This window comes from Nelusetta ayraudi, unplaced genomic scaffold (genome assembly GCF_046127955.1).
Source record: "Nelusetta ayraudi isolate G7.1 ecotype Tasmania unplaced genomic scaffold, CSIRO-AGI_Nayr_v1 ptg000093l, whole genome shotgun sequence".
Classification (NCBI taxonomy): domain Eukaryota; kingdom Metazoa; phylum Chordata; class Actinopteri; order Tetraodontiformes; family Monacanthidae; genus Nelusetta; species Nelusetta ayraudi.
The window spans coordinates 270965-288936 of NW_027466143.1; the positions used below are offsets into that span (position 1 = coordinate 270965).

Consider the following 17972-nt stretch of genomic DNA (forward strand, 5'->3'; position numbering starts at 1 on the left):
TGTGACAAGGTCACGCCGACGGCCGCTTAGCAACTTAAGAGCATTAGCCCGTCTTACACAAGCGTGGCTCCCCTGAAGCCGTCTGCAGTCACTGCAAACTTCCTGCTGCAGCTTTGGCCATGGTGATGTGACACTGAGCAATCTTCATATCTCATCATCTTCATATGTGCGGTATGTTTGGACGTGTTGGTGGTTGTGTTGCAGGCTTCTTTTATTATTGCTGCTTCCCCTAAAAAAGACAGTGAGCGTTGAGGTCCTCTGGTGCTCAATCCCTTTATTTGCTCTACAGGTACTGCGCTGGTCTCTACCATCGCACACAGTAGAAATACAAATATATACACAACAGTTTAAAAACAGTACGCTTTGAAAAATAGATGCTGATGGCTTAGGGAGTCCTCTACCGTCAACGGTCCGTACTGGAACTATGGAACTGTGTCCTGAATGCAGCCTACCTACGTTCCTGCCGTGGCTCAGGAGCAATAGCAGCATCGACAACAGAAGTCACATGGCAAATATTTACTCTAGAATCTCAAAGCTTTTCTGGACAGACTCGGGTTTGCTCGACAGTCGCTCTCTTAAATGAGATACCTAGAACCGTGTGTGTGTGTGTGTGTGTGTGTGTGTGTGTGTGTGTGTGTGTGTGTGTGTGTGTGTGTGTGTGTGTGTGTGTGCGTGTGTGGCGGTCCTGTCGGGATCACCGGTCCAGCCAGCAGACAGAGGGGTAGCGCTCGCTAAGTGCCTTCCGCAGCTGAGTGCTCTGTGTCCTGTCTCTGGTCTGCACCACACACTCCACCTGTCAGAGACACACACACACACAGCCAGATGCAGAGAGCGCCAGGTGTTCTGCATCATCGTATTCTCAACACACGGCTGTGGCTGTGGAGAAACAGTGCTGTGCATAACGAAGAGGGTGCAGAGGCAGAAAATAGACGTCAACACTTTTTGAAAATGAATGAAAACACACCCAGTTCATCCAGAAAGGCTCGGGGGCGGGGGGGGGGGGGGATGCACGGTTAAAGAAACGCCCCTATTGTGACATCACAAACAGCAGAATCTTTTGCTTTCAAAACCGGCCGGAGGCTCCAGATGGCGCTGGCCAGGACACCGAGCCGGAGGTATTCACAGTGACAGACATCACCACCACTGCACACACAGTCACTGCACAACATGTGTACACAGTGCAATGGGATGACGTGACAACACCGGCGGGACCTTTGACATCGCTATGTGTCTTCAGATGTGGTTTCTTTAAGTGAGTAAAGGACTTCACTGAATATTGAACCCAACACCTGAACATTGCCACGTTGGGTCAAAGGTCAGGCTCAGCAACACAGGCGTCATCACTGTGGGTATGGTGTAATAGTGAACATCAGTGTGAACCTGAAGAGCTTTCTTCTGACCCGAGCGACCCGGCAAGTCTCAAACACCTTCAGTGAAGCTGGGACTTCAGAAGCAGAACAAACATTTGGAGTTTCTGGACTGGAAGTCTGGAACTGAACCTTGGGTCGGAGGCCGGCGACTGCGTTTAGGCCGACTGGTCCTGCCAACTCACAGCCACACAGCGCGTTTGACGTCACGGAGGGGAAAGAGGAAGGAAGTGGTTCTCTGACCTTTGCCTTGAAGAGGTCGGACCTGTCGCTCTGCGTCCGATGGCAGACGTCCAGCAGCCTGGCAGGAGAAAAACCACAGAGGCCAATGAATGGAAGGCACCAGTGGGTGGCGCCCAGGGTTTGGAGGGCGGCGGCTGCTGACCTGACGTCCTCCCTGGACAGGAAGTCCAGCAGCTTGGCCATGTCTCCTGGCCATTCTCCCAGCTGCACGGAGAACTTGCTGACCCGGTCGTCCAGCACCAGGGCCCGGTCCAGACACTGCCTCACCAGCTCCAGCTCCATGTTGGCACTGCTCACCACTACGGCCACCCTACACACACACAATCGAATCAAGGTTGTCACAAGACAGTATTATCAAAGTGGCCATCAGCAGTTTTTTGTTTTTTTCTACTGCGAGAGGGCGACGCTGAGCACCGCACACCACCCAAACCACAGAAGAAGACTTGGACTTGGACTTGGACTAACCCTAACCCTAACCCTAACTGTCGCCATCTGGCTCAAGAAGGTTGTCTGCTCAAAGTCAACAGACGTGATAAACATCATGACATGAAGCCGTGTTGAAGCCGTGTTGAGACAACAGAGGGAAATCTTTGTGGGTCTTTACTCACTTTTTGCCCCTCAGCTCTGGCAGGTGACCTGCCAAGATGGCAGCCAATCCCAAGGCTCCTTCTGTGTCCACGGTGGAGCGCTCAAACTCCTGGAACCGCAGCATCGCCACCAGAGCGTCCTCCTCACTGCGGGCCGTCATCAAGAGCAGCGAGGGTTACATTCACCCACAGCGACATCACAGCAACACATGTCCAGGAAATATGGCTTGAAGTTCAATAATCACAGTGTGAAGAGAAGAAAGCACCGTGTAGCAAACTGGAGCACAGTCAATCAAAATCAATCAATCTTTATCATGATAATTATTATGTCATTTCTGTAAGACTTTCTTTTTAATATAGAGAAGCCACTGATTGGTTGGGTGAATGAGAAGCCACGGTAAAGCACTGGAAGGTGGTGTGAGGACGCCCTACCTGACGGAGACCACTCGGTCCACCAGCTTCTTGGTCAACTGGAAGGTGTTGACGCCCAGCGAGCGCTCCATGAGATCTGAGGGCAACACAACCCAAGCGTCAGCGCCTCCACAGGAACGAGGCCACGGAGGCTGTGAGGGGGAGGAGTCTGTCTTTACCTCCATAGAGTTTCTTATTGGGGTTGCTGTGTATGTCCTTGATTGGACCGTCAGTCTTCAGAGATTGTACCAGCAGAGGGAAGCCTTCTGGTTCGATTCCCTGGAGAAATAAAGGAGCTTGGTTAGAAGTCCTCACAAGATTTCACCGTAATATAAATAAAATATATAAATGTGAAAGAAGAACAGTCAAAAGTCACACAAGTAAACACAAGATGCCAACAATCCAAGCTGGGGGGGGGAGAGCAAAGCAAATCAAATGTGTTTAAAATAACTTTAATTGGGCCACAAGTCGGGAGGCACCTCAGCAAAACATCAAAATAAACTCATCAGAATAATAAAATCATTCATATCCAAATAACCAAGCAGGCTATTTGAGAAGTGTAAAAATAATAAAATCATAGTCTGAGATGTTATAATAGTTATAACAATAGTTCTAGATCTGCTCACAATGTGAGGCGACGACGTACACGCCCACCTCACCCTGAGGGGTTGAAGGTTGATTTACAAGCTGTGAAATAACTTTGGAAGAAGAAGAAATTAGAAACTTTTAGAGGCGTGTTCTGTTGAACACACTTGTGTGATACACACACGGCTCTTTGTGATGCACCAAAGCAGTGCAATGTAAACATACTCACTATGACCAGGACTCTGGAGTTGAGGTGCTTGATGGCAGCCGCTGTGCTGGCCAGGAGGCCGTACTGTCCTGCTGCTGGAACGACCACTGCGTCCAGTTTGGGCACCTGTTCCAACACCTCCATGCCCACCGTTCCCAGGCCAGCCAGGTACGCTTCGCTCTCGTCCCTTAGAGGAAGAGCAACAGAGAAACGGATCAGGCGTGGCTCCGGAACCAGCGGCCGGGTCCGAGTCATCCATCCGAGGGTGAGGATGCAGCAGTGATGCAACCCTGACCCTCTCCAGGAATCGACTACAAAGTCCTCCCAGCTCTTCAAGAGGAGAAGAACTGATTCAACCCAACCCGACATGTTGTGATTTGGAGACTCAAATCTTTTTTCATACTTGTGTTACAACACCAACAACACCAATGTTGTTGCGTCAACCACATCCGTGTGCTTGGATTTGAACGATGAATTATTTTAGTTCCATTCATTTTGAATTGCCATAAATACAGAACACACTTTGCTTTAACAGATATTCTCGTGCGTTACGCCGCCACACAATGCTGATGATGAAGTGTGCGAGCACCGACTCTTCCAGGAAGAGGTATCCGTTCTCCCGGGCCAGGTGCCCCGCGTGCTTCTGGGAGTCGCGAGCAGTGCCGCCGTACGAGATGACCATGGCGCCGTAGTCTCTGTAGGTGCGCAGGCGGCCGGAGGAGCAGCACGACGGCATGATGACGAAGACGGGGATCTTGAGCTCCACCGCGTGGTGAGCCACGGCCATGGAGAAGTTGCAGTCGGCGGCCACGATCACGCCCTTCCGCTGCTGCTCCTGCGGGTCGGCAGGGGTGACAAGGCGCTTCATCAACCTGCTGAAGGCCGCGCGGACATCTGAAGACAAAGTGGCTGCACGTGTGTGACGAGTGAAGTGGCTTCTTGCCAGGGTCAAACGGTGCCTTGGCAGCGCTAATGCAACACACTGCTCTCTGAGGAGACTGTCATGGAACCAGCAGCTGAGTTGTAACACACTGACAACGCTGAACTGATTGCATCATTTTAATTCTGCATGGACTGCCGGTGATTACTGAGCCCATGGTTTTTCAGCAGGCAGGATTAGAATTCACATTCAGCTTTCATCATGAATCACACTGTGTCATACGAGAGCGTCTGCTGCACAGCAACAGTCAAGACAGACAGACAGGCAGGCAGACAGGCAGACAGACAGGCAGGCAGGCAGGCAGACAGACAGACAGGCAGGCAGGCAGGCAGGCAGGCAGACAGACAGACAGGCAGGCAGACAGACAGGCAGACAGGCAGGCAGACAGACAGACAGGCAGGCAGACAGACAGACAGACAGGTAGGCAGACAGGCAGACAGGCAGGCAGGCAGACAGGCAGACAGACAGACAGACAGACAGACAGGCAGGCAGGCAGACAGGCAGACAGACAGACAGGCAGGCAGGCAGACAGACAGACAGACAGGTAGGCAGACAGGCAGACAGGCAGGCAGGCAGACAGACAGACAGGCAGACAGACAGACAGACAGGCAGGCAGACAGACAGACAGACAGGCAGGCAGACAGACAGACAGACAGACAGACAGACAGACAGGCAGGCAGACAGACAGACAGACAGACAGACAGACAGGCAGGCAGGCAGACAGGCAGGCAGGCAGGCAGACAGACAGACAGGCAGGCAGGCAGGCAGGCAGGCAGACAGACAGACAGGCAGGCAGACAGACAGGCAGACAGACAGACAGGCAGGCAGGCAGACAGACAGACAGACAGGTAGGCAGACAGGCAGACAGGCAGGCAGGCAGACAGACAGACAGGCAGACAGACAGACAGACAGACAGGCAGACAGGCAGACAGACAGGCAGGCAGACAGACAGACAGACAGACAGACAGACAGACAGGCAGGCAGACAGGAAGACAGACCTTCAGTTTCTCAGCTCCTGTCAATAAGAAGCTGCTGCACTCAGACTATTTCTGACTCACAAGGTCAGTAAAGGCCAATAAGTGTGTGTGTGTGTGCGTGTGCGTGTGTATGTGTGTGTGAGTGTGAGACACACAGGGAGGGACTCCCTGTGTGTGTGCTCACCTGTGTCAGGCAGGTCAGGAGGTAGAGTGCTCCTCTCTCTGCCACTGAGCCTGTGTAGTGCAGGTGCTCCTTCTTCAGGTAGATGTCCATCCCGTACTGTTTGGACAGTCTGGAGTACTGCACACAGAGAGGAGCTTCAGTTTGGTTGGGGTTGGGGTTGGGGTTGGGGTTAGGGTTGGGGTTGGGGTTAGGGTTAGGGTTAGGGTTGGGGTTGGGGTTAGGGTTGGGGTTGGGGTTGGGGTTAGGGTTGGGGTTGGGGTTGGGGTTAGGGTTAACCACAAGGAGACAAGGAAGATTCATTTATCGCCGACTGCAGAATCTGCATTGGTTGATGAATGAAGACATTTCTTCTTCATGTCCTACTGCCCGCATGTCTCAAGGTCGCTGAACATTTATCATGGGAATAACAGCGAGTGTTAGCGTAGCGCGGTGTAGCACCCGTTCATTCCAAGTGCACTGTGATGGTAAAAAGAATGCAAATGAAAATAATGAAGTGATGGTGGAGCGGAGCTCACTGCTGCCCCCTGCTGCTCCCTCAGGGGATTCGTGGTCAAAGTCAACTCACTTGCAGCGCTTCAGTTTGTGCTAATTAAAGTGTTAAATAATAATACTGGTGATAGAAACACCATACATAGTTTCTTTATTCATGTATTTATATTGCTAGCCATGTGTCTGATGAATTCCAGCTGATCTGGCTCATGCTGAGAGGAGCACTGCTGACCTCAGACATGTTTGTCCCTCATGTCCCTCTGCACTCTCACCATTGGCTGGGTTTCATGCTTACAGCCAATCGCACTCAAGTCTGTCATTCCAGGAAGAAGACATTAGCTGAAGAGAGGCTGCTGGTTCTCTGTGAGCGTGCAGCTGAGAGGGGGGGTCATGCTCCTGCCATCCTACCGTGCAGGGGGTCTTCTGAATCCCAGAGTGGATCTTGAAGGCTGCGGCGCTGATGTCCTCGAAGCGAAGGAACTCGGGTTTGGGAACGGCCCGGAACTCGCTCACACGTCTGGTTTTGGGAGGTTCTTTCAGCAGGATCTCGGGACCGCCCACCACCTGGATGTCATGGACCTTCACGTCTCCATTGAGCAGCTCTTCCTCACCAAAGTCCTTCAGCCTCTCCGGTTCGATGAGGGTCGGTCTGCGGCCAGGAGTGCCATTACTGATGGGCCCGCTTTTGGAATAGTTGCCTGGCTGGGTGGGGCCCAGACGCAACTCATCTCTGCGGGAGAAAAAAGAGAGCAACCGTCACAGGAAGCAACGACAAGTTCCTGATTCTACGAAGACATCGCCGTTGTTCCATCCAAGCATTTTCCATTTCTGCTTTTCAAGCAGTTTTCAGGGTTCCAGGGATAACTGGAGTCCGTCCCAACCGTCTCACGGTGAGGTTCCGGGTCACAACCAGAACAAGGGGCGAGTTCATCACCGTCTTGACACAGGGAGACTCTCTGGAGCAACAGCACCAGAACCTCATCGTTTAGAATGAGCTCTCTTCCTCTAAACACAGCTCAATGACAACAGGCTGTCCACTGATAGAACATTCCATCAATATGTGGAACGGCCATTGACTGCATGTGAAAATGGAAGGAGCTTCAGAAACCTGCATTCTATTCTTTGGCCAGCAGGGATCACCAGTAAAAGTCAGGCCTCAATGCCCCTTTGGAGCGAACATGATAGAAACGCTTCCTCAGTGAGCCGTGTCTACTGTACAAGAAGAGGTGGAGCCACTCCAGTCTGCACTTTCCCAAAAAGAACATTCTATACTTTATATATTTAATATTTATATTTAATGCAAACATCAATTACAGAAAGCACAAGGTCCACAGCACCGGGTGCAAACAAAATACTTCTTCTGATACGTCACCGTGTGATAAGGCAAAGAAAAAGAACAGTAATGCAAAATCAACGTTGCATCAATCAATCAGAATCAGAATCAGAATCAGAATCAGAGTCTGAATGCCTGTGTGTTGGGATGCAGATGCTGTTTTCTGTGAAACGTGGAATCGACATGTAACCATCTAGAACCATGCTCTGTGTTTGTGAGATACATTGTAAGCCTTCTGTAGCAGCAGAGCAGTCTCGCAGTCCAGAACTCCTCTGAATGACCTCAAGTCAAGCCGGTTCCCCCCCGACTCTGACAGATTACATCTGGAAGTCGACTTATGATTCATTCGCTCACTCGGCTCATCTTTTGAGAAGACACGCAGACGATTAAAGTGTCAATTTAAGAGTGGGGACAGGACAGGTTGATTTATGGAGGCTCAGTCAGCGGACATTAAATCTAACCAGACATTGGAAAGCAATTTATTCTCAAACGTGCTCTCAGAGGTTCTGTGAAATGGAATAAGAAATAAAAACGACTCCAAACAGAGGCATTGATCTTCAACCACACAACGTTAAAAGGCTCCTGATGCAAACATTACTGCCGTTTTTATAAGTATAAAAACTGCTTATCATCATCTTCATCATCTCTTATCATCATCTTCACCTTCATCATCACCACCACCACCATTAACCCCGGGGCTCACAGCTCACACTCTTGTGTGAAGCCAGTAGACAATGTCTCCATAAGGCTAACGCTAACAAACCTCCAGGTGCTTTGCAACAAATGACTCGCACCGCTGCAAATGTTCATCGTGTTTCTCTTCCAGCGAAGGCTTCCTGGTTCGCTCACCAGGAGACACAGACGCTGGAGGCATCCGCGACCTTAAAGCCAAAGGCTGCAAATCCAAGAAGATTACAAAACAGAAATTCCAAAGAATCCTGAAGACTGCTAGAAGTCCCTCCACGTTCCCATCAGGCAGAACCACCAAGCAGTTCAGAGCCCGGAGTGCATCATCGTCTTTGGTGGAGATGAAGAAAGAGAAACCATTAAACCCCCCCAACCTCGTATTGAACCTCGTTATTTCCAATGACGCCCAGGATGGGAGACGGAACAACGAGCCGCAGCGGCTTTTATTGGAGCGAGCCACCAGAATTATAGAAGCTTTCCACGTCAACGGCATTACACTGAACGCACTGTGTAGATACATTGTATACATGGACAAGAGCTGACAAAGAGGAGGAGACAGGGTGACTTTGATCCTGCATATCATCTGTGCATTGAAACTGGTGGTGGTAGTAAAACCAACATCATCATGACTTCCTGCTGCACCCAGAAGCCTGAGAATAACTGGATTAGAGCCGGCACAGATTAACCCTGTGGCTCAGCCATTAAAGCAGATCACACCGCACTCCCACCCCAGTGGGAAAGTTTGAAGACGGAGCGCTGATTCTCAGAGCGAGGACATAAAGAGCGGGAATGCACCTGTACTGCCTTAGAACATCAGTCAGCCACTAGAGGGCGCACATCTCCCAACCAACTGAACAATAAACCAGGATTCCAGTCGCTCTGCTTTCCAGCCACAACTTGCCATGGTGACACTTGACCTTTGACCTGGGGTGTGCACTGCCACTCTGCCTCACTCTGGGGTCTCCTCTTCCCCTTTCTCCTTTGGTCACCCCTAATACAGCGCTGAATAGACGGGATCCAAGGCTGCACCTGTGATTGCGGTGCTGCGGTTCCAAAGCAGAGTTGAAGAACAACATCAAACGTGGAGGAAGGAGCAGCGTGGCCTCCAGCATCAGGCCTCCAACAGCCTCAAAGCCACAGATGAAAAGCCCAGGTGGTGGAAACGGCCTCCTTTAATCCAAAGCCATGAATAACAAGAAGTCAGGACGAGGTAAAAGAGTCAAGCAAGCGCTGCGGCCCACCAGGTACTGTCTCCACCTCATCATGCTCTTCACTAGACCCGCCCACAAAAGCCCTCAACAGGTTCGGGAGGAGAATCAGTGGTTGGTCTGCGCTCTCTGAATCTTCTCATGGACTGATTGTTATTATTATTATTATTATTATTATTATTATTATTATTATGTCTTGCTACCCTTTCACCTCTTATTATATTAGGTTCTGTGATGCATGCTGGGAAAACCTGCATGGTAAAGCACCTACATACACATTGGCTTGGTTGCTCAAGTGCAGGTCTATGGAGGCAGGATGTGGGATGACCCATCCAAGAGACAGCAGCATACAAACACACTTTGCTTGGAATCTTGATGAGGAAGTCGAAGGTTTGAGGATTTCAAATAAATGGCAAATTTTTCTTTCATGGATGTTTTTTCCCCTCTGAAGCTTCAGTGTGACACAGAAGACATCCGTTGAAAGATTTAAAAGGAGGAAAGAAAGAAACTACTGTCTGACACAGTGAGGGGTTGGGGTGGAGGGGGTGACTATCACATTGAGGAAGTTATGAACATCATTGGATTAGCAATGATTAGCTGGTGGCAGCCAGCAGCCACAGCAGAGTCCTCCAGGGGCTCCAGGGGGTCCCGGGGGTCCCGGGGCAGCAGGTTGGAGGATCTCCTCAGGGTGATGGTGGAGGGTTGAGCAGGAGGGTGGGACCACCGGGGGAGAAGCTATCTGAACTCCAAACTGCCACCTACGGGAGGAGAACTGGGGACTGCGGGGACTGTGGTGCATGTTCCCACCTCTGCCAGAAGGGGTCGTTCTCCTCGCCGTCCTTAATTGCAGGCCTGGGTGAGTACAGCCGCTCCAGTCGCTCGCTCAGGTAGCTTGAATAGAACAACTGGGCGGCGAAGTTCATCCTGCTGGAGGGTCTGGGCGCTCTGGTCCTTCCCCTGGTCTTCCGGCTCCTCTGGCGTGTCCGTGGGACAGCAGGACACCGAGTGGAGAGGCCCCTGCGGTGAAAGGTCCAGCTCCCTGTCTTTCCACGCCTCGGTGCTTTAAGCCGGGATTAGCAGGGGCACATGTGCAATGGCTGTGCTGCATCTCTGGCCCCACCCAGCGCTCTATTCCTGGGCCCAGACCGGGATTACCTGCCCCTCCTATGACGTGGCACTAATCAGACGGTCTAAGGGGATGGATGCAGACTTAGGGTTTATCTGGGAGCACTGATCTGAGGGCTGCGCCGCACAGGGGCGGGAACAACTGATGCAGAATCAGAAATGAAGGAAATGAGGGTTTCTCAGAAAAGATGCACTGTGTGATTATGTTTCAGTCCGCACTGTAAACACAAACAATAGAAAACACTTGAAAATCCCCTCAACCCCCCTCCGCCCCCACAGCAGTTTTAACTTGATGCCAGGGATTCAACCCACAAGACAGAGACATGGTGGCGCTCGATAGGAGTCAGGCCTCCTCAGATAAATCTGCCGTTCCATGCAAGTTGAGTTGGAGCTGAGCTGCCAGCCAGACAGATAACAGAGACTTTAGGAAGAGATAAAGTGGTTGCAGGCCAGCCAGCGTTCACCTGGGACAGGCCGCACAGCATGTTGTGCTTCAGACTGCGGTTGCAGCCTCCATGGAGCTGCACGGACACAGGAAGTGCTCGGTAGGCCTCCTCGTCGTGACCCTGTGAAGAGAACTGACTTCTCGCCACCAACTCCCTGCGGTCACGGTTCTAAAATGACTCGCACGTACTCGCTGATGCAGAGCATGGATTCCTAAATGGCATCCCACTCAGGTAGGGTCAGTAGCTACACACCAAGGACACGCATGTCTCCACTCTCAGCATCTCAGCTGCTGTCAGTGAAAAGGAAAGAACGGACCAATGACGGCCCTGGAATGACTCGTTAAGCCGCTGCCGGTGTGAATGCATGGAATGAACAATAGGATCAGGACACCCAGGGAGGAGGTCAGGGATCAGCTGAAGACTTCACTGAAAGGTGAAGCTTTGTTCCATGTGATGGAGCCACGGACACCTCGCACTGCTTGGTTGGGGTTGAGGTCAGGCGGCGCCAGCAAGCTCGGACTGAGCTCCGCCTTCTCTGGCGGAGGTGCGCGGTGTGTGCGGAGGCAATGTGAGAAGTGGTTGTGGGTTCGACGCCACGGCGCCCCTGGTAAAGACTGCCTGGCGCAGAGACATCAGCGGCCAGAAATAGAAGGCGAGGACGTGACCCCGCCTCCAGCGGCCTGTCCCAGCGCTGAGCAGCGGGACGGCACTGCGGCTCCCCACCGCCGTGTTGTGCTGCAGACGCACAACTTCTGTACGACAACAAGAAGAAGGAAGCAGCACAACAAAGCACCTCTGAAAGACACGTGAGCTGTAAAACGTTTGGGTTTCCCGGTACTAAACTCTCATGACGGTTATTCCAGTCTCCTCCTGGCTCGCTGTTGTCTCTCCACTTTCAGAAGTCATGAAAAATGAAAGACAACGAGGCAGAGCGGCGTAAAAATAAACCCTGCGACTCTCGCCTTCACTTTTCCCCCACTTTTGTTTCAGCCGCTGATCTGCTTAACGGGCCCAGACGGGCTGAAGACCGTCTGGCTTAAAGAAGAGAACCGTGTTTGCTCTGCGCTGCGGGCCCAGTGTGGGAAGGTGTGTGAGTCACGCACACGGTGGGGGGGAAGGGGGGGGGGGCAGAAGAAGTCAATTCAGGGGAGAAAAACAGGAAGCAATCGATGCCATGATAAAGGCCACTCTCTGTGGCACTCAGTCCTGCATCGATTCTGAGACCCGACTTCCTGCTCCACCTGGAAACACTGACCCAGTTTCCCAGAAAGGACCTCAAGTGAATTTCAACGGTAAATATATTTTAAAAAATGCTCCTGCAGTAACCCCGGCTGAGTTCTACAGCGAGGAAGATAAACATTTCAAACTCAACTTCCATACCTGGACACAGAATCAGAACCATGATGACCCAGAGACGACGAGCAAGTAGAAACCAGGACTGTTTATACAAGCGGGCCAGGGGAGCACAGGTGAGGCCAGAACTGACAACGAGTCACAGGTGCAAAGCATCCAGCCGGAAAAAAAAAAGGCGGGAAAAACAGGAATGGAGGGAAAATACAGGAAACACAAGAAGAGAGGAGACTATCAAAATAAAACAGGAAACACTGAACCAAGATCAGTAGTTTGTTCAACACTCCGACCAGCTAGTATACATTTGTATTATTGTATTTATGCTCCCACTGTGAAGCTTTTACCAGTATAAAAGCCCAATGTGACACGCTGGACCTTCAAGTTCCTTCTCTTCTCTGTCCTGACGCTCAGTTTGGACTCCAATCAGTCGTCTTGGCCGCACCTCCATGCCTGGAAGCGCCGAGCTGCTGCCATGTGATTGGCTCCTGAGCTCTTTGTATTAACAAGCAAGGGAACATTTTGGTGGCTGTTTGTCCTGAAGGGGTTAAAACTTGCAGTAACTCCAAGTCTTTGTTTTAAAGTTGTAAGTTAGTCCCCGCCCCTGTTCCACGCTCCCACCCTCTTCCACACACTGAGCTTCTGGTCTGAATGTTTCCACAAGGAAAGAGGGAGCAGAACTTCTGGAGAGGAGCAGAAGTGAGGAGGATCAGTGCTCTTCGTCCTGCCTTCACCATGGCCCAGTACTCCTCCTCTTCCTCCTCATCAGTCGGACTCCTCTTCCTCCTGGTTGTCTACGCTGCAGCAGGTAAAGGATGCAACTGTGCGAGTGGGTGTGAGGTTCAGCAGTAGGGGGTCGGTGGAGTGAGGGGTCCTCTAAGACTTCTGATGTTTAGGTTGCATGGCGTTCACAGAAACCTGTAAGAGTGGACATTCCTGAGCCTGTGTGTGTGTGTGTGTGAGTGTGTGATTGGGTGGGTGTGTGTGTGTGTGAGTGGGCGAGTGTGTGTGTGTGTGTGTTTTCCCAGAACATCTGCATTCAATCCCCCCCCCCGCTCTTGTGTTGATATTGCGTCAGTCCTCGCTCGCTCCTCTGCGCTCGTCAGCTCTTGAGCAACCAGCGTGTTTGGATTGTGTGTTTTGCAGGAATGTGACAGAAGCTCACAGGAAATGTGTGTGACTCTCAGCGAGTGTGTGAATAAAGGTTCCAAGCTTCATACTAGAAGTTGTGATCCTGCAAAAACACATCCAGGAGCAGGAAGCATGGAGGCCAGCAGAGCAGCAAACACAGCTGACCTTTAATACACAAGTATTTCAAATCACTGGACTGCATCACTGGACTGCATCACTGGACTGCATGGACGCTGAGATCCGGCCTGGAGGAAGTTAGCAACGACCTCAGCCTCCAGCGTTGGCTGCAGAACCAGTTGACATGTCAGTGGAGGTACCAGCAATCCAGAGTGGAGCTGAGCTCAGTGGACTCTCCTGCATACAGAGGGTGATGAAGCTCTCAGGGCTCCAGACACTGAGGATGCACTCTTTAATACAGCGTGCAGCTGGATACATCAAGGTCAGGGCAGCGGTGCAACATGTGAAGTGTCATACCACTGCCCTGCCACCAGGGTCATCACATATTGACCTTTCTTCAAAAAGGAAAGAAAGGCCCTTATGGTCCAAAGAAGTGTGTGTGTGTGTGTGTGTGTGTGTGTGTGTGTGTGTGTGTGTGTGTGTGTGTGTGTGTGTGTGTGAGAGAGAGAGCGAGAGAGCTTTCCAGTGATTCTTCAGGAGATGAGACGCTGTGCTGACTCATCATTAAAAACCAAGGATTATTCCTTCCAGGGTGCAGCGCAGTGCGCCCCCTGCTGGCCGCTCATCAAACACCCCTTCTTGTTTTTCAACCACAAACATTTTCATCATGCTTTTACACAAAAACTACCGACTACTGCAGATACAGAGCGATCATTGAGGTGTTGTGTCCAGCGTTACACAAACACTGCTCCCTGCAGATGTGCAGTAGGAACCTCTGAAGCTCCGCCCTCTGTTTTGGTTGAGAGCTTCAGAATGAGGCCAGTGTGAGCAGACTGAACATCAGTTGATACATCGTTCCTGAACGCATGACATGGAATCAGATAACAAGTTCAACAGGTCCAGTGGTTGTGTTGGCTGCGGTCAACAAGTCATCAAATGAAACGCCGACGCCATTAAAATTGTATCATGCAGAACCTCTGGTTCCAATGGGAGCGGCCCAACCCAGTCAACATCTCACTCAGACTTCAGAAGGTGGCGATGCGTTGGTTCTGATCCCACTGGGCGAGAGGAGGAGGCTGCACACTACTGGCCTCGTCTCCGTTCAGAGGCAGCTGATTGGTCAGATCGTACTTGGAAAAATCAGACGCAAGTTTTTCACCCTCGGAATCTTCACAACTCAGCGCAGCTCAGCTGGGACAACGACTGGAGGGAGTGAAAGTAAGGGTTGGGGTTGGGGGTAGGGTTGGGGTTGGGGTTGGGGTGGGGTAGGGTTGGGGTTAGGGTTGGGGTAGGGTTGGGGTGGGGTAGGGTTGGGGGTAGGGTTGGGGTTGGGGTTGGGGTTGGGGGTAGGGTAGGGTAGGGTTGGGGGTAGGGTTGGGGTTGGGGTGGGGTAGGGTTGGGGGTAGGGTTGGGGTTGGGGTTGGGGTTGGGGGTAGGGTAGGGTAGGGTTGGGGGTAGGGTTGGGGTTGGGGTGGGGTAGGGTTGGGGGTAGGGTTGGGGTTGGGGTTGGGGTTGGGGTTAGAGCTGCAGACGACACCGAACCTCGGTGCTGTTCTGTCATCTTCAACCTCCTGCGTGAGCCTCACGTGTGAGGCGGAGCCAGAAGCAAGAGCGGAACGCCATCACGTGTCTCCTCTCTCTTCAGCAGACTGGCGGCAGTGTTGCACCTCATCCACTTGCTTTTGCATCAGCCGCATTAATCTGTAGTTTACTGCACACAAGGAGCATAATTATGCAGATTATACGAACGCGCTCATCTGGAACGACAGCGCGGCGCTCAAAGTTTGCCCCCCAGCGGCGCAGTGACATCACACAGAGAGCCGCGTGCTGCCGGGGAGACCGGAGACACGGGAAGGACTTCTGTGGCCTGCGTGAGCAGAGAGTTGTTGTTTCTCTCACGTCGGTGGAAAAAAGCAAAGCAGAGCTCGGACAGCATCACGTAAAAGACATCAGACTCCTGCGGGGAGTGCTCAGCAAAGCAACATGAAGAGCAACCAACACACGAGGAGTCACTTCATAGATAACACAGTGTGCACCTGACAGTGTGCACCCACTCTGCTGCAACTGCACTCAGTTCACTTGTCAAGGATCTGCATGGGGGACCAGAACAAGTGCTGACGAAGCAGCCGAGGACACGTTGTGTGGATCCACATTACAACACGGACTGTCCTGCGTGACAACACACACAAGCAGATTGCTAGCATGAGAAACATCTCTGTATTATTCTAATCATGTCAAATATTCCTGCGTGATATTTTTCACATTTTTACAAAATAGTTTATAATTCAGTGATGAGCAGATTCCATCACCTTTCTCTCTTGGAGGTAGACTTTAAGATCGTGGAGGCTCAGAATCACACAATCCCGTGAAAAGCTTCACGTGTTCACTGGACAACGTTCACCTTGTTTCAGGATAATGAATCCAAACTACATGAGAAGAGCGTCAGCGAGGCACTGCGACTCACTGGCAGGATTCCACTGAGCTGCACGTTGAGCTTGCTTTGGGACGCGCTGAGACCCTGGACTTGTTGAGCACTGATGTCAGTATTATACTATGTATACTAGTAGTATACTAGTATACCATGTGTACTGAGAAGAGGCTGTTGAAATGCATGGGGTTGCGCCCTAGGAAGAATGAACCCGACTCTTCCTCGTCGATCCACTGGAGGGCACTCAAGGCCCCGTGGCTGCGTTACATTATTACCAAATAACAGGAAATTGATCTGGTAATTCCGTGACGCAGAGACTTCCAGTTTACAAAATAATGTCATCGTTTCAGGCAATAAGACCAAAACGACCTTGTGGGAAAATGATCACGTGTCAACGTGAAACTTTCATGTAATTGCGTGACCTAAATTTAGGCAAACAAATTATTTAAATGGATGTATTATAATTAGATGGAGAACTCGGTGCGCTGGTTGTCGGGGACATTATTTTTTTGACATGTGAAGACCACCGTAGTTCGCTGGCAAGCTGGGGATGCAGCGAACAAGCGCTGCACTCTCAAACCTGAGGCCGCGTTGATAGAGTTTCACACCCTGTACTCTTAAACTGACAGCCACGTGTGGAAGAGCGTGGCATTGATGAAGGCCTAGTTGTCATACAGGCAGCTGACACTGCGTAGTTCACTGGCAGGGATCTTCGAAATGTTTCACGTGAATAAAGGCTGCTGCCAAGCTTCTGCGGTGAACGGAGAGTCGGCTGATGTATGAGGTATAAACGCTGCTGACGTGAGCTCGGCCCGCTGCCACCAGGAAGGTGTCAGATCATGGAGGCGGAGCCCTGTGAGGGAACGCAGGCCAAGCTCAGATACACTGGCTTCAAAGAGGAACGGCTAATTGGACGAGGAAACATTCCAGCAAAGTGTGTTGGCTCAGGAGGAGGAGGTGAGAGCCGCTGCAGTGGTGCTGAGTGGGGCTCAGTGGGGCTCAGTGGTGCTGCTGCTGGCCGACCCAGCATGAAGAAGACAAGAGGATGTTGATGAAGAGGATGATTCAACAGGAGTTTGATTGGAAAATGATCCCAGTGAACTCCTCTCAATGATCGCTGAGCCTGTTCTTATTCCAGTGGAAATGTGTGACAGTAAATAATCTGTTATGTTTCAAATGTAAGTATTGAATGTTGAGTGTTGAATTGAAACAACATCTAAAACATTAAACAACAGAAACCAAACACAGGACTCATTCAACTTCTATTTGATTTATTAAACATAAAGAGTCATTTTAACACTTTTGTATTCAAATTCCAAATCCTCCCAAATGTAATAAATCCCTCCTTTGTTAACTTTGCAGCGGTAATGATGAAGTTTTGCTTTTCCAAACATGTATTATTCTGTAAATGACAAGCGAGCGCCTCGCTGTCCCATCGTGGTGTCAAACTCAACTCTTCCTTCCCCCCCCCAGGACCCCAGCCGGCCTTGCAACCTCAGGCGGTGCGTTCAAGTGCCTGCCAAGAACACACGAGCCTCCACAGCCGCCTGGACGCAGTGGAAAAGGTGCAGTTTGTCCTCGCACTCTGCCCCCTAGTGGCTGAAAACAGTCTGCGTTCAGGGTGTTTTCAGCCCTCGTCTCCGTTCGACAAAGCAGCTCCACCGTGACTCCGTCTTCCTCTCTGGAAGTGGTGGTGAGGGGGGGGGGCAGCTGTGTTATTCACAGTCGCTGATGGCTGATGATTCTATTATTATTGACACCACAACTCATTCATCTGTGATTCATTGGCCGAGCTCGTCCGCTGTCTCCTGCAGAACGTGGAGGACGCGGTGGAGAACCTGGAGTCCGAGCTGGCTGCTCTGCTCCAGGCCGTCCAAGACCCCGAGTGGCGCCCTCTTTTGGCCAGCGCGGGAAGGACGACGGTGGACATCTTGGAAGACCCTGAGGGAAGACGTCGCTCTTAAAACGTCTGCGTGAGCTTCGTATGTCGACTCACACGTTTCTTTATTCTGCAGCGTGTTGCGCAGCAAAATGGACCTTTCAAAATAAAAAGCCAAACTGCTCTGCACTGTTTACTGTCTCTCCCTCGTCATGCAATCACGGCATGTTGCCAAAACCATAGAAGAAGAGTTGGACTTTGAGCCAAGCTCATGAGGAAA

General features: G+C 51.2%; 2 protein-coding genes across 2 annotated transcripts; one reads left to right on the plus strand and one right to left on the minus strand.

Annotated features, from left to right (window-relative positions):
* Positions 1-260: 260 nt before the first annotated feature.
* On the minus strand, positions 261-10556 carry LOC142902336 (L-threonine ammonia-lyase). Its single transcript, XM_076047297.1, has 11 exons — positions 10027-10556; positions 6400-6721; positions 5503-5619; positions 3995-4236; positions 3423-3588; positions 2788-2887; positions 2630-2705; positions 2219-2344; positions 1753-1920; positions 1611-1668; positions 261-793 (listed from the first exon to the last, which is right to left on the minus strand). Exons 1-11 carry the CDS (start codon positions 10140-10142, stop codon positions 695-697), a joined length of 1590 nt encoding a protein of 529 aa, XP_075903412.1. The 5' UTR covers positions 10143-10556; the 3' UTR covers positions 261-694.
* A 2223-nt stretch (positions 10557-12779) lies between these two features.
* On the plus strand, positions 12780-17877 carry LOC142902346 (placenta-specific protein 9-like). Its single transcript, XM_076047315.1, has 3 exons — positions 12780-12945; positions 17287-17378; positions 17628-17877. The coding sequence occupies exons 1-3, from the start codon at positions 12789-12791 to the stop codon at positions 17775-17777; spliced, it is 399 nt and encodes a 132-aa protein (XP_075903430.1). The 5' UTR covers positions 12780-12788; the 3' UTR covers positions 17778-17877.
* The last annotated feature ends 95 nt before the right edge of the window (positions 17878-17972 follow it).

Coding starts and splice junctions, on each gene's coding strand:
- LOC142902336 (XM_076047297.1), bottom strand. CDS start 10,142: ATGAACTTCGCCGCCCAGTTGTTCTATTCAAGCTACCTGAGCGAGCGA. Junction 4,237..5,502: donor TCCTGACCTGCCTGACACAG/GTGAGCACACAC, acceptor GCCGACCCGCAG/GAGCAGCAGCGGAAGGGCGT. Junction 794..1,610: donor CCGACCTCTTCAAGGCAAAG/GTCAGAGAACCA, acceptor TGTCTCTGACAG/GTGGAGTGTGTGGTGCAGAC.
- LOC142902346 (XM_076047315.1), top strand. CDS start 12,789: ATGTTTCCACAAGGAAAGAGGGAGCAGAACTTCTGGAGAGGAGCAGAA. Junction 12,946..17,286: donor GGTTGTCTACGCTGCAGCAG/GTAAAGGATGCA, acceptor TCCCCCCCCCAG/GACCCCAGCCGGCCTTGCAA. Junction 17,379..17,627: donor GCCTGGACGCAGTGGAAAAG/GTGCAGTTTGTC, acceptor TGTCTCCTGCAG/AACGTGGAGGACGCGGTGGA.